The 16,067-nt window shown below is 42.6% G+C and overlaps 1 protein-coding gene across 1 annotated transcript in view; it reads left to right on the forward strand.

Annotated features, from left to right (window-relative positions):
* VEPH1 (ventricular zone expressed PH domain containing 1) overlaps positions 1-16,067 on the forward strand; it is a 1,092,144-nt gene that overhangs the window by 502,432 nt on the left and 573,645 nt on the right. Inside the window, exon 7 of the mRNA XM_086944228.1 lies at positions 9,020-9,229. Coding sequence (XP_086800354.1) covers positions 9,020-9,229 — 210 coding nt within the window. The remainder of the gene's footprint in view (positions 1-9,019; positions 9,230-16,067) is intronic.

Here is a 16,067-nt window from a genome sequence, read left to right on the forward strand (position 1 = left end):
CGGGACCAGGGTTCAATTCCCGGCTCGGCGGGGTCTTGAGTCCTAAAATGTCCATGGACTCGACAATTCTCGCTCCGGTGCCTACTCGATTCACGGGTTCACACTCTGTGACTCTGGGCAATAGCTTGCTTAATCTCCACAACGGCCCCTCGCAGCGGGATGCCTGGCTTTCACCTTGCGGATACCCTGCTGGGGTATCTCACAAGGGAATACCAGGACGGGTTCCCTAAGCAAGCGCCTTGATGCCTTCGGGTGATACGTGCGCTATATAAATCGCAATACATTTACATTTACATTTACAGACCCTGATGCAGAGGTCTAGCCCAGGACCAGGGTTCAATTCCCTGCCTCGGCCGGTCTTGGGCTCAAAATTCCACGGACCTGATAATTCTCACCTCGGTGCCTATTCCAATCATGGAGTCCCACTCTGCAACTCTGGGCAATAGCTTGCTTAATCTCCACAACAGCCCCCACAACGCTAAGGATCCCTGGCCTCCACCTTGGGGGTGCCCAGGAGTGGACGCCTCACAGGGAAAGCCAGGATGGGTTCCACAGTGGTATTCGTACAAGCGCCTTGAGTCCCTTGTGGGTGAGTAGTGCGCTATACAAGTATCAATTTTTTTATTTTACTTGGAAAAGAGTTCAAAGTAAGGGACATTTTGTTTTTTCTGGCTACTCCCTTCCATAGCAGTTTATGCTGATGCTCTTCTTTAATGTACCACTATCCTTGAATTAATTGTACTTGAGTATAAATCAAGATCACAAATTTATGCTCATAGGTTTACTCCTACATTTGGAGGAAATTGCTTTAAAATCAGAAATAATACCCAGAGTATTGGCAAATGTAGAGTACATATAGCAGTAAAACTTCTACACATGTAAAATCTCTAGGGCATATGCATTAACACATGAAAAAAATTCTTTCATTTTGTCCATGCAGAAATTCTTTTTTTACCTAATGAAATAAACACAAGAAAGGCACCATCAGCAATTTTCCATGGGCTCCTTCCCTATTCTATCCAAGGATATGGATTTACTTGTTCGTCTGGTATGAGTCAATCTCAAAAATCTTTCAGGGTTGGAACTTTGCTTGCAAATTCCTTTTTAATATGCTACGCAGCAGCTCTTCAGTTTGTGGGTGTTATAAATTTATAAGGCACATGCTCACCCTAACAGGATTTTCAGCACTATGTAAGAGAGGTTTATTATTACCCATCTTGACATCAAGAGGATGAAATGCCGAGTAGGCTCGCTATGAATTCAACGTCTTTCTGTGCTCACACACAGATCCATGCAAAATGGGTTTGCAATCCGGTATTAGGAAGAGGCGTGTTTAGGGCTTCCCAGTCTTAATACCGAATCTTAATGGTATGTACAAATGTTTTGTGACGCAAATTCATGTGTTATGAACACAAAACTTCATTTCTGAAATATTAAACAAATCTAAGTTAATTTATTTGTGAAAACAGCTTCATCTAGAAAGAATTAATGGGCTGATCACAGAGAAGTCCATTCTCTTGATTTTAGTTCGATTAGACTGCGAGTATATAGATAACAGGACTGGCCCGTGCAGGTAAGAGCAGCCGGGCTCGGGGGAAGTCGACAGACGATAACGAGGTAAAATAAAATTGAAAAAAAAAAAACACTTACCTTGCACTCCCCGCAACACCGAGTCGACAAAGCAGCGAGCATAAGGTAAGTGGTTTTCTTCTTTTTTAAAGTTTTATTTTACCTCATTGTCTGTCGACTTCAACCTCCTCTAACCCCCGACTCACCGCTCTTACCTGCTTGGGCTGCTCCTGATAGATACATTTTGCTTTCACTTGTAAAACAAGTCGAGAATCAGTTTTATTACTGTGTTTTCCTCACATTTCAAAAACTTATGAAGGATGTTCTTAGTTTCTAACCTCCATCACTCAAAAAATACAACTGGCATCAGTGTTCTCAACCACGAATATTTAGTGCCCCATGAGGCTGCTGTGTGCTATTGTGTAATAAGCACTGAGCGACATATTTCTGACTGGGTTGAGTTGTATTTTTCCTCCATATGTACAATTATCCCATGGCAGGGGATATTTCCTCATCTGCTGCCGAGTAAAGGACCCCCTGCATTTTAAATAAATACCTTTAGAAGGCTGTGGAGAGACATACTTTGGCAACAAGCAAGAAATAATGTAAATGGAAAATACATCAACCTTTTATATACAACCAGAGACAGGCAATCATTACAGTGCAGGAACGCTTAGAGAATTACAGCACCTGGTAATTACCCATGCCATATAGCAAGGCAGCACATTTGTTGTCCCGCACAAAGATCATAGCATTTAGAATATTTTCCATGTCCTATTAATATTATTATGTCTGACATCCTTACATGAAAGAGAAGGGAAAGACAATTGTCACATACATACAACGTAAAGAAAATACCCTAGTATCCCAAAACCGACTTCTGAAAATATACATTTATAAATATCAACACCCCCATATTCTCTGAAATTACAGAGTTGATTGTATAAGTGGCAAAGCTTAGTCAAAGCCCTATATTTCCAGGATGTCCAGGATCCAAGCCAAACTAAGGGAGTATGTGCACTCTTCAAGCGAATGGCAATCTTAATAAATCATCAACCATGCCTGAAATTCACAATAATCCTTGATTTCAGATTTCTGCCCCCACATGTGTCTCAAGGACTGAAAATATAAATCAGGAGGCCAAAACAAGCCAATATATTTCCAAAGATGGCACCAGAAAAGGGGCGGAGCGTCGAGCGGAATACACACGTATCTTTCTCTTTTAAAGGATCTCTGCACCACTCGTACCCTTGAGTAGACCATAGGCCTAACCCATAAAGGGCCTCCGCACTCGTGACGGGGCCGCATCAGTCGTGGGCGAATCTCTGCACTTGGGGGTGGAATCTCTGCATGAGAATTCTCATGGCGGAGATTCCGCCCCGAGGGTGCAGACTTCCCCGCCTACGACACGAGTGCGGAGGGCCTTTGTGAGTCATGTCCCATGTGTTCAACTTTCATTACTTGCTGGAGTGATATAAAAGCAGAATCAACAGTTGTATGACCTATGCTTGGTGAAATGGTTGATGTAAAGCTGGATAGAGACCTGCTGACAGTCTTTTCTAAAGATTCTCAGTGGCAAGTCTATTGCAAATTATTTTCCCAGGTTAAGTACACCGTGGCAGCAATGATTACTCATTAAGGAGCTATTTTGCCGTCCTCCCCGCATTGTGTTCTATTGCCAGTTCATTCCCGGCCCGCCAGGCCCACTAGCTAGCTAGTCTCCATCACATCACCCACCATCAATCCTCTGGAGAGTGGTAAGCTGACAGCATTCAGGCTCCTTCAAAGTATGGTGAACATGGTGCCCCTTATGACCACACACCCCGGCCCTGAGTAGCAATCTGTGTCATACAAACATTTCCAGCACACATGCATGATTGCTGTGTGTGTTGAGGTAGTGGTGAACAAGTTGCCGTGCCTGGATCTAGAGCTGGGGTGAATGTTCACCAGACCCATGCAGGAGATCTTTCGCAAACCTTATTTATATATTTGCGTTTTTTTTAAATTGCAGTTTACATTTTATTCTACACAGATGATTTCTAAGTTTTCATGATCCTGTTATTTTTGGTGACCCTGCATGTTCTCACACTAAACATGGAACAGAGTTAAGATTATTTTTGAGGACATTGTATTACTGATTTACTGATGATTAGTAAGTGATGATGCAAAACAGAAAACACACTTTGGCCCAGATTTTCAAAACAGTCACAGAACGCAGCACAGCAGACAAGAATTCTGCGCTGCATTGCTTGACAGGGAGGGTGCATGAGAGCGCCATATCTACAGGGATTTGGTTCTCTCCTCCCCTCTCCCTCGCACCGGCACAGATTTTAGCTGCCATGCACCAAGCAAGCACCTTCGCGCCATGGTGCAAGGGTCCGTGCCTGAGTCTACCATAGGTTTTGTATTGGAAGGGTACCCTTCCAGTGCAAAATACTGTGCATATACACACTTTAAAACTTTTCCTATTTTGTATGTGTGCTGCAGAGCATGAGAACACCTACACAATGCCCATGGAAACGCCTCCCTGGCGCACAGTAATGCAACGCAGCGCAAATCGGTGCATTACTCTAGATTTATGAAGCAACTCATGCATGGCTTCATAAATCTCAATTTTTATTTGCGACACTCTTGCACTCTGTTGCTTGGTGCAAGCATGACGCAACGAGGCTCGTAAATATGCCCCTTATTTGTTTTTTAAACTCTACCACAAAGAAAATCGCAGCTTGGACACATATGATAGTTAATCTGCTCTGATGCAAACAGGCTGCATTTAAGATAGGAATTTGCTACAGACATGTTTATGTACCCAGCAAGTTACCTGTTATAATTGCCTGCAAAGATCCATATGAATTCTAGTCACAACTACGACTCTTCATGAATTCGACCTGGGCGTTAATGCGCCTGTTGCACAGTACAGCATGTTGTAATTAGGTCACCGATTTGTATATTTCCAGTGGGTGGCAATAAGGAGCTACTTGCAAACACAAAACATATGAAGAATTTGCATTTTTCAATGAATTCGATTCTTACCACCAAGTAGAAGTTGGTGGTAATTTGCGATTCCTTAAGGACATTTTGCAATTTTTTTTCCTTCACACATTGCATTTAAGGAATCGCAAAATTTGCGATTCCTTAAATGCAATTGCAAAATAAGGAATCACAAATTTTGCGATTCTTTGTTTTGCACCAGATTTTGCTTAATACATATCATTTAGCAAATTTGCATTCAAAGAGGCCAAAATTCTGCGAATTTCGGCCTTTGCAAATGCAAATTTGCTTGATACATATGGCCCTAAGTACTTAAACCACATGTACAATTTCCCTCTTGATCAATCATGGCTATTTTTACTTTTTCATTAATATAGCAGGGATTAATTCTGACGATCATCCTTAACACTTCTCTTCTTAAACTGCGATTGGGTAATGCATCCACATACGGGTATCCAAATTCCTTTTCCATGAACTAGACATAAAATGAACAGATTATTTCCCCTTAAGGTACTTGTTAGACCTGACATCATTGGCTTGAGTCTCTCCTCCATTTCTTCTGTTTGCCTCCACTGTTTTACGATGTTTTGCTGGTATATGCTTTGGGCGCGGTGTCACTGCTGATCAGTGCCACAGCGCAAGTGCTCCCTATGTTAAATTGATATATCTATTGTATCCATGTTTGGCTTATTTGGTTTACTGTCAGACCCTAGTCTAGTGCACCAGGAGTGCTGGGGCTTGTAAATACAAATGCCGCTCGTGGGCTTGCAGCACGTGTTGTGCCACCCACAGGAGCGGCCTCGTAAAAGAATGTCTACGGGTCGGTCGTTGCGAGACCCACGTGCAGCCTAGTGCTGTCACGCAGGCTGCGCAAGTATACCTACTTGCCAGCCCCTTGAACCTTCCCTTGACTTCATGTTAGTCACCCCTATGGTAGGCCCGCGGGCAGGGTGCATTGTAAGTATAAGGTAGGACACGCCTGACCAAGTTGGCATGTCCTAATAGTGAATTACCGCCATCTTCGTTCTTCACTATTGCGAGGTAGCCTGCTCTCCATTAGTTAGAATGGGCCGCCGGGATTATTAATGCTATGATCCTAGCTGGCTCGGGGAGCATGGTGCAATGTCGAGTTTGGTATCCCTGAACTCGGGGTTTAATTACGCATCCGTTGGTGTGGATGGTTTTTTGGACTCTGGGTTTGAAAATAGCACTTTTAGAAAGTGTCTATTTTCTTGTCTAACCATTTCTGGTTTCTGCTGGTCTTGCGTGTGTGTGAAAGGAGCTGGGTGGCTCCACAGGTCTGGATGAGTCAGTGTGGGATGAGTAGGACATTATGTTGAGAGTAGGGCGGAGAGTAGTTGTTGATAGCCGGCCCGGCCTGATACAATGCTGGCTCCACCTCCTGCCAAGCGGCTGATGGCTCTATGCCTGCCATGGACGATCCTAGCCCCACCTCCTGCCAGGAGGCCGATAGCTCTGCTCCTGCCAGTGTCAATGCTGGCTCCACCTCCTGCTGGGCATCTGAGGACCCAGCCCTGCTCAGTGAATAGGCCAGGTGCGTCTGCCTGGCCCCGCCCACAACAGACCCAGGATGTTGGGAAATCCCCTGCATGGACAAAGGGATCAAAGCGGAAAAGGGGTATAAGAGAAGGACCCCTGAACCAAGAATTTAGATCACTTCTGACAAGGAACCCTGTAACCTTCTGCCAGTGTGCTGTTTGTTGGGGGAATCCTGCAGTGCTTCTTTATTTTTGCCAAGGAACCAGGAGAGAGGAACTAGGTGTGTACTCTCACGCTTGCTAAGAAAATCTCCAAGGGCTGGAGGAGTGCCAGTCTCCTGCTGAAGTCACAGGGCTAAAAGACTTCATCTGCTAAAAGTGCTACTTGCTGGAATCGTGAATCCAGCACCTCTGAAAGAACCAGCAATCTCGACGCCGACGGACGTCGCCGAATCCAGCTCGACGCAGTGGGTAACGGCCCCAGTGTCCCGCTTCCTCGACGACCGGCCGCCGGGCCCGACCGACGCCAGCAGCAACGCCAGCGAGTGGGAGTACGGCTCTAGCTCCAGAAGGACCTCGTGTCTGCACCGCTGCTGATCGCATCAACTGTGTGCCCTCTCGACGCCGTGAGCGCTGCTCACTCTGTGCAACCGCACCATCGACGACGCCTGCTGAGGCCTGATCGACACCGAAGACGCGACGCCGGATTGCTCGACGCCGCGGATCATCGTGTGCTTCATTTTCCTAAAGGTACTGTGTTGTTGGGGGTCCGTGTGACTCCGGGCTCGACGCAGCGCTCCTCGCGGTCGACGCCGAACCTTTGGAATAACTTTGCCTCGACGTCGGGTAGCCCCCGTGTGGGTTACCTTGTTGCTAAGAACTGTATTGCCAAGAAGAAGAATTGCCTTGATACTAAAGACTTTTGTGCTAAAGAAGAAACTACCTTTGAACTATCCTATTTCCCTTCCCAGAGTATTTATTAAGATTGTGTACATTTTTGTCGTTATTTGGTCTTGTGCTAAGCCTTATATAAAAAGACTTATTTTTATAATACTACTGTGTCGTGTCCATTTGTAGTGTATTCACTTTATTACTGTATGTGGTCATAATTGCTTAACACACAGCCTCTGAGATAAGCCTGTCTGCTCTGCCAAGCTACCAAGGGGTGAGCAGGGGTTATCGAAGGGTGTGATCCCCTTGCCCTGACTAGAAAAGGTGTGTCCCTATTTGTCAGAAGTGCATACCTCTGCCAACTAGAGACAGCCGGTTCTAACAGTACTGTTTGTCATAATCTTGGGATACTTCTGTGCCTATTACCAGAATTTCACTCTTTGTAATCTCAATTTGTAAATCCTCTGGGCATAAATTCATTTCCATATTACTACAAACTTTTACCAAAGTTTTCCTAACCTCGTTAGCCCATTTTAATTCACTTTGCTATATTTCATTTTTGCACCACATAGCATGCATAAGGTTTATGCAAGGCTTATAAAACTCAAAACTTGCTTCCAAATTATAGGTATATCTAAGATTCTTACAGTGCATACATATCTAATTTATTCAAATCATGGAAAACTCTAAATCTGTTCCCAAATAATAGAGTATATCTTAAGTACCTGTGAAGTGACAAAATGGTTGTCATGGTTCTAGGGGTGAATGTTTTGCCAATGTGCAACATTCCGTCCATCATCTTGTGTGTTTTGCTGTTCGCCCTATGTGGGGATGGTATGCCCAGACATGGGTCCCGTGCTCACTACGCCACTTGAGTCAAGCTATCCTGGCTGATGATGGCTTATAGCCAGAAACCTATCCTAGGTGGCTTGATTCTAGTCCAGGGAAGTTATGGCTTGGCAGTTCGGGCTGGACTGTTCCCATGAGGCACAAGGTCAAGACTGATTTGCATATGGCCATGTCTGACCTGAGGTGGCGTGGTGAGCAAAATAACGATGAATTAAACCCAGATCTGTGACTGGGGGTGAATGTTTTGCCAATGTGCAACATTCCGTCCATCATCTTGTGTGTTTTTCTGTCATTGTTTCTGGACATGAAGATGTTAAAGCTTCAACTAGTCCCCAGCCAGAAGAAGGTTTAAACAAAAGGATTGCTGATGACCCTTTATTTGAAGCATTTATGTTAGGCCCAGCAGGAACTAAAATTAAGAGACCTCACTCTCCCAATGCAGATTGATGCACATTTTAGTGGAGCTGGACAGATTCCAGATACAGCTCAGTAACAGCTTCTGGATAAAGGATTCAGATGGATCCCATGGATTTCCAGCACTGCTTCCATCCAATCATCTTCTATTTTATCCGTCTATCCATGCTCTTACACACCTAATATTACTTTATTCATCAAGTCACTAGCTCGCTCATTCATCCATCTAGGCATTCTCATCCACCTAACTATTGACGTATTCCCACATTTAAGTGCTCACCTACCCCACACCTACCTCACCACACACACACACAAACCTACCAATGTGCAAAGGTTGATTTTCACCTATATGCAAAGCAAGACTCTCTGGCTTAGTCAGTACTTGATATTTTTGTGGTTCAGAGTGTCTTTTCTACCTGTTCATTCTCTTTATCTATTGCTGCTCAAGTGAGTGCATAAACAGCTCTACATTCTTCCATACTGTAGAATTGACTTTAATTTTCTAATCCATTTGTGTCATCGTACAGCAGTGGAGCTATCGTTGACAAAATTACTCGAAACAGGTCATTTCTTTCTTCGGCATGTGCTAAATGTTTTTTCTGTTTCTCTAAAGGAATGATACTATATTTGATATTGTCTAGCCTGTATTATGTGCTTTACAATTTTAGATTTGGGGAACATTTGTCTTCAATTTTCAGTTTGTTTCTGGAATAAAAAATCGAATAGGCTCAAAAATAGAAGAATATCAAGACAGACGTTGATTCAATAGAAGGTGTGTTTTTAACTGATCACTTTCTTTTTCATAGAACAGAAAATGGCACTATTTTAGAATGTTCTTCAGAGATGGAAGAGTTAAAATACCCCATCAGCGGAAATGCAGAGGAAGAAAAGCTTCAAGTTAAAATAAAGGCATTTGAGGAGAAATTGACTGCTGAGAGCGGGACTCCTGAGCCTACCCGGAGATACAGTGCCAGCCAGACCTTAAAAGAAGAGCGAAAAGAGGTCAGATTCAGCAGGTATGATGGCACATCTATGTTGAGCATTTAATGGGCCTGCCAGTTACTTAAGGTCTTGTAATCAAAGAAAATCCAATGGAAATATTGTAATGTAATGTAAATGTAAATTGATACTTGTATAGCGCACTACTCACCCGCAAGGGTCTCAAGGCGCTTGTACAAACACCGCTGTTGAACCCATCCTGGCTTTCCCTGTGAGGCGTCCACTCCTGGGCACCCCCAAGGTGGAGGCCAGGCATCCTTAGCATTGTGGGGGCCATTGTGGAAATTAAGCAAGCTATTGCCCAGAGTTACAGAGTGGGACTCCATGATTGGAATAGGCACCGAGGCGAGAATTATCAGGTCCGTGGAATTTTGAGCCCAAGACCCACCGAGGCGGGGAATTGAACCCTGGTCCCGGGCTAGACCTCTGCATCAGGGTCAGCCGCTCTAATCATTAAGCCACACTTCTCCACCTAAAAAAAATGCTCAGTCCTAGCCTAATTTCAATAATTTGTCATACTGTTCCAAAACAATACATGTATTGATGCTTATGATGTGAGTTCTGATTTAGAGGTGCATATAGTTTCAGAGGTAACTGTCCACTGAGGTCAGGTGCAAAAACATCAGTGGTGCCTCAGGCACATTAACATTTTCGCAGGATAGTTTTTGCAGATATTCTGTTGCTGTAGTCTAAGGGTATTATTATAACTACCCCCGTAATTCTGATGTTTTTCATCATTGCCTAACCCTAATTGAGAGATCTACAGTAATTCTGTAGATGGGATGTGTTTCATGGGGAAGACATTTTTTCAGAGAGAAGCCCCTTGTAATTTTTCATTTCCAAGAGTACCCTGTAGGTTCAGCTTTTATTCTGCTTCCCCCATTCCCTCCAGAATTCCTGGTGCTCCCAAATCGGTAAATCCTGAGAATGGAATATTAGAACAAGGCACTCATAATGAGGCCCTAAATTAGTACCACGTGGTCCCTTGAAAAAGGAGGATTTGCATTCCAGGTTTTAGGAAAAAGACACAAAATGAACTTCACATTTGAAAGCAGAGTTGGGAAAGCCAGAACATTTAAAGAGGAAGCCAAACCAAAATCTGGGGTCTGGGGTGACTCTAAGAGCTAAAGCACGAGTTCTGGAATTAAAAGATTCAGCATGTATATCAAACAACATATATCATGAAAAAAAAGAGTATAAATATATTTTCAAATGAAAAGACTGTATTTTTCAACATTTCTGAGAGTCTCAACTACCGTACGTACCTTCTATAATAGCACTGTATTGAGTGACATTTATTGAAAGTAAAACATTTTAAACATGAAACATTCAAGAATACCCACAACCCCTGAAGATGTTGCCGCGAGGTCCCCACAATGTGCCTGTTTGTCATGTTCTCTGCATATGGACTATATTGCTCTTACATGGGAAGGAATATTATTTTATTTTGATTATATATAAGTGAGCTTTTTAAAATGCCGCGGTTCACAAACTGAATTACTTAAATTTATTGGCAAATTAGTTGGTTAAAGAACAAGACACATAGTGAAATAAAGTGACATTCCCTGGATCACACAATTTGGTCATGTGGGGAGGCCGGAATTTGAGCCCAGGTGTCCTGGTGGAACATTGTGCATTTTATTCTATTCGAGGGCAGTCTTAAAGAAATCATGAATCACTAATCATCACTTCTCTTAGCAGAGCTCTTGCAGAAGGAGTATAAACAAACTTGGATTTAAAAAAGAATGCACATACAAACTACGCCTCAGGCAGCTCACCAACATGCACCTCATGTGCAAAGATCAATACCCACAATCATTCAATCTCTGGTATACAGTAGGGAAGTAAGGGTGTGGGGTCTGCTGCAGCACCCCCAGAATAACCATGCTGGAGTACAGAAGATGAATGAGCAATAAAGATGCCTTTAACTTTGATTTTTATCTTGTCACATTTGACTGCAAAGTTATAGGTTTTTGTAAAGTGAACTACCTGACAATCTTGCGGGGGGTACAAGGAGTTTGATAGGAAACGCTGGAGGATTTCAGTTTTTTTCTAACACATAACAACCTTTAAATGCCTGTAAATTAACTGTGCAAATATTTTAAAGTATATCAGCACTCAGGAAAGCACAAATGAAGCACAGTTTTCGTAATGCTGAATCGTGATGGAAACAAAGATTTTAATAAGATCATTTAACCGCATCGCTGCGGCGGCTTTTCCCGCTGTGTGCAGCAATTTTTAAAAAGCCGCGTTACGTGACGAGCTCAGCTCGTCATCCGCACACGACCACCGTGGCTGATGACGAGCTGAGCTTGTCATCAGCAGCGAAGGGGTTAAAGACCCTTTTTTTGTTTAGTGATATGCCAATGATAATTGTTTGCTAAAAAACGATTTTCATGCATTATTATCTTGTCACATTTGACTGCAAAGTTATAGGTTTTTGTAAAGTGAACTACCTGACAATCTTGCGGGGGTACAAGAAGTTTGATAGGAAACGCTGTAGGATTTCAGTTTTTTTCTAACACATAACAACATTTAAATGCCTATAAATTAACTGTACAAATATTTTAAAGTATATCAGCACTCAGGAAAGCACAAATGAAGCACAGTTTTCGTCATGCTAAATCGTGATGGAAAAAAAGATTTTAATAAGATCATTTAAAGACCCTTTTTTTTGTTTAGTGATATGACAATGATAAATGTTTGCTAAAAAAACGATTTTCATGCATTATTGTTTGTGCGTTATATAGTTTTATCAGAAAACCTGCATGTCAGTTTTAATTTGGTGTCCATTTCAATAGAAAATGTGCTGTCTGTAAATGACAGTGCAGTACCACACCATGCTTCAATAATGTACTTGAAACTGTGTGCTTTAAAATGCACCACTGGCTACATACCACACCCATACCAATCTCCTGCTGAATGGGCTTAACAAATGTGCTATACTTGTTAATTGAGTGACGCTTGAATTGTTCACAATCCCTATGACTTTAGTGGTGTAACATTAATGGCAGCATCCCCTCTCTGAAAATTGTTCCAGCACCGCTGGATATTGGTATTGCACCATAACAACCTCCCATCTTCAGAGTTGTTGAGCATCAAGTGATCTTGGAGGTTTTTCTGGGTTTAGTAGAACAATTCCGCCATTGGTAAGTAGAATATGTAAAGAGACTCTGAGTAGAATATGAAAAGAGATTAAGTTGAAAAGGTGAATTCACAATAGACCATCTAAATATGTGGATCAACAAGCACAGATCGAGACAGATGGTAGCAATACATTTAGGTCGAGCCTAACGGCAGCGCTCATGCGCTACTCGCTCTGTGAGGCATGCTGTAATAGAGCATGCAGTGGAAGCCCCGCCCATATTTGTCATTGGCTTGTGTCGTTGTCCTTCTTAAATGCTGGCTTCTCATTGGTAAATAGGCTTGGTAGTCCCTCCTTGGTACCGCCTTGTCTGCATTTGTTACTGCCCATAAGGACTAGACCTTTTACTTGGCTTGTTACATGGTCTGCATTATAAGTCGGTGAGCACAATTTTGTTTATAGACACTGATGGAGACAATGGTGGCTGCTTTTTATTTGTATGTGCATACTGAGGGCAGGGCCCTCTTTAGGGACACTGTGCTAAGATTTAAATGTTATTTTTAAAACTTGATGTTGAGTGCGGCACCCGCTTCATGGACACCACGCTCTGTTTTTTTTTTTTTTTAAACTTTAATACTGAGCACCGCGCCCGCTTCAGGGACACTGTGCTCAGTTTAATTTTTTTTTAAACTTTAGTATTGAGTGTGGTGACCACTTCAGGCACACCGTGCTCTTTCTTATTTTTTTTTTTTTTACTTAACTAATGAGCACGGCTCCTGCTTCCCGGACACCGCACTCTGCAATGCAATCAATACTGTTTTTGCGGGACTTTGGACTGTTGGTATTGTAAATGACAATGCCTTTTATTTTGTTATAAAAGGCATTGCCATTTACAGTGCCCGAAGGCTCGTGATTGCGAGACCTATTGCATTGTAAATGCTTGTTAGAGAATGGTGTTGAGCCGACTGGTCTCATATTACTTAAACTAACATCCCTGACAACAGTTGCGTATGCAATGTTTGAAGAAAGTATTTATACCATACCAAATCACCTTATGGAAGATGCTTTAGGGGCCCCATGAGATGATCTTGTTGATAAAAAAAGCCCACTAAGAGTCACAAATTTTGACATGCTTAATTAATATTCATTAGGCAGGTCACAGCAGTGACTTGCCATATGCTTATGACGCAAATTAGGAGTACCTTCATGACATATATATTGTTAATGAAATTTGCCTTTACGACTTATTGGAAAAGGGGAATTTCCTAATTTATTGTGAGCACATTGTGCATGTTCAAACATAAAGAAAAAAAAATAAGACACATTATTAAAGTGGTGTTGGAGTGGGATCGAGCCATCCTGGCGACATAACCCATCCACCCTTTCACTTCATTTCCCTTGACTTGACCCAAACTCCAAAACATAGTAATCTTATTCGCATTTTTTAAATTTCTCTGTGCCTGGGGTATTTGGCTAGAAAGTAACCAGCTCAAACATTTTCAAGAACAGTTTAAAAGCTGCAGAACTCTTTCTGCGAATCTAAAAAAAAAAAAATTTTTTGTTGTTGTGCCTAGTCAGCCAAAGTAAGGCTCAAAGGTTCAATGTCATAGAAATGCAAAATGACCCAAAAACGCAAGAAAAAATGGAAGACTATAAACAAAAAAACATTTCTCATTCACCAAATACTGCATGTAGAAGCTGAAAATTTAGCATTCATACATTTTTATTTCACAATAAGTGCCTAAAACAGTTCCTGATGTAGGGCTTGTATTGTACATATAAGCACAGATGTACAAAGGTGATGTCAGAGTGCAGTAGGTGTCTTTTGCACACCAATTTCTTTGCGACTCTAATGTGATTTTGCACTACAAATGATGGATCGGTTGCAGCACAAAATATTCATTTATGAGCCTTTTTTAGATGTTAGTGGAAAGTGTACTCCATTGCAACAGCTTTCCACCAACCTGAAAAGCCTCCCTCCTCATGTAGAGTTTGGCAGACCTTCAGTGTGAGACTACTCCACCTTCCTATATACACCTCCGACAGCCCGATGGAGCAAGGGTAATTGGAGGCTTAGCCATTTGTATGCCAATCCTATTTAAAGTGGGCAGACACATGGCCTGTTTTCACTGCCCTTTACTGCAATGAAAAATAGGCAGTGAAAACATTTAATGGTCCACTGTTGAGGAGAGTTCATTATTTTTTTCTTTAAAAAATAAATATATATTTTTTAAAATAAAAAGAAAGTTGTGAGATTGACGTATGATTCTGTCATATTGACTGAGCCGTCCATCAAACTTACAAGGCATTTCTAGTATCCGCTGTGACAGCGGTTCCTGGAAATGCAAGAGATGTCTTCAGGAGCAGCAGGCATCTCTAAATATGCCTGACAGAGTACCCTTACAATGGGGGTAGTAAAGTACTGTGCTCTGCCATGCCAACAGTAATTACTTCATCCACCAAGATTTAAATCAGCTCCTATGTATGGGGCAAGGCTTGTTTCTGACTTCTTGTGAATGCCAACTTTTGTAGAGATGCAAGTGGCAGTGAATGGCAGCAAATACAGGCATTGAAGCTTATGAGCAGCAATAGACCTATTGACTTGCATTGTTATCCACTAAATGTTGAATTTTGTTTTTTAAAAGCAGCCCAATTACCTAAGGGAGACTTTACTACAGCAAAAAATAATGGAACCTACGCTCTTGACATCCTGTGTTGAATACTTATTTTTTCTGCAAGTATAGTATGGAAGTGCTTTTTTTATCCACTCAAACTATTAAGTATATAATGGTTATTTAACATAGCCTAAGGACTATTTCAATCACAAGGCAATTTTGGGCTGCAGCCCAGGACATCACACACTTCTGATATTCCATTACCGCGTATAGAGGTGGCAAAGTGTCACTTCACCTACAATGCAGAAAATCCCACGACAAGCCCTACCTACCAACAACAGTCTGTCTCTGTTGCAAGGCCTTTTGTGGCTTATGAAGAACATGGAGGTGCTTTGAGTCTGCCCATCGCTTACTCTTGGTTAGCTTTCCTTATCACTCTCATTGGTGCCTGCTTCTTGCTTTTGTCCCAGCATGTGAATATTGTGTTTGCCCCTCCCATGGAGCATTGCTTCCACTGCTTCTCCTTCTTGCATTAACCTATGTTTATTTGTGATTGGCACATTTTCTCAGTTTCTGACAGAGAAATGCCATGGTTCCTGAGGGCAAGTTCTAGCCTACAGAGAGCAATATAATGGCAATGGTACAAGAGTTTATGTCTCTTGGTACGCATTTGTTGCTAATACATGCAAACTTCATACATTTGTTTATTTCATTGCAAAGATGTAAGAAATTGAGGTGCTCAAGTGGCTTAACACTAAGGGGCCGATTACGATGTCAATCGGAAAGCCTCCAACCGCTAGTCAGACTCTTTCTGACCGCAGTTGGAGGCTTTCCGACTGACACAGTCGGTTTCCTGTCCGACCACTGAATTACGTTGTCAGCGGTCGCAGCGTAAACCGGTCGGTCATTCCGACTCAGTTCTGACTGGCTCTCGGGGTCTTCCAAGTGGTCGGAACCGCACCGTAATCCCCTATGGACGGAGTTTCCGCCATCAGGATTACGGGGTTTCCCACAGCCTTTCTGTGCCTGACTTGCCAACATGGGCAGGCTGTCAGAGAGCGACTGTGGGGGCCCCTAGCTGGGCTCCCTGGCTTCCGTGGCCTACAGTTGGTTGCCGAGGAGGCACCTAGATTGCCCTCCTGTAACTTTAAGCAG

This window comes from Lissotriton vulgaris, chromosome 11, assembly GCF_964263255.1.
Source record: "Lissotriton vulgaris chromosome 11, aLisVul1.2, whole genome shotgun sequence".
NCBI classification, from domain to species: domain Eukaryota; kingdom Metazoa; phylum Chordata; class Amphibia; order Caudata; family Salamandridae; genus Lissotriton; species Lissotriton vulgaris.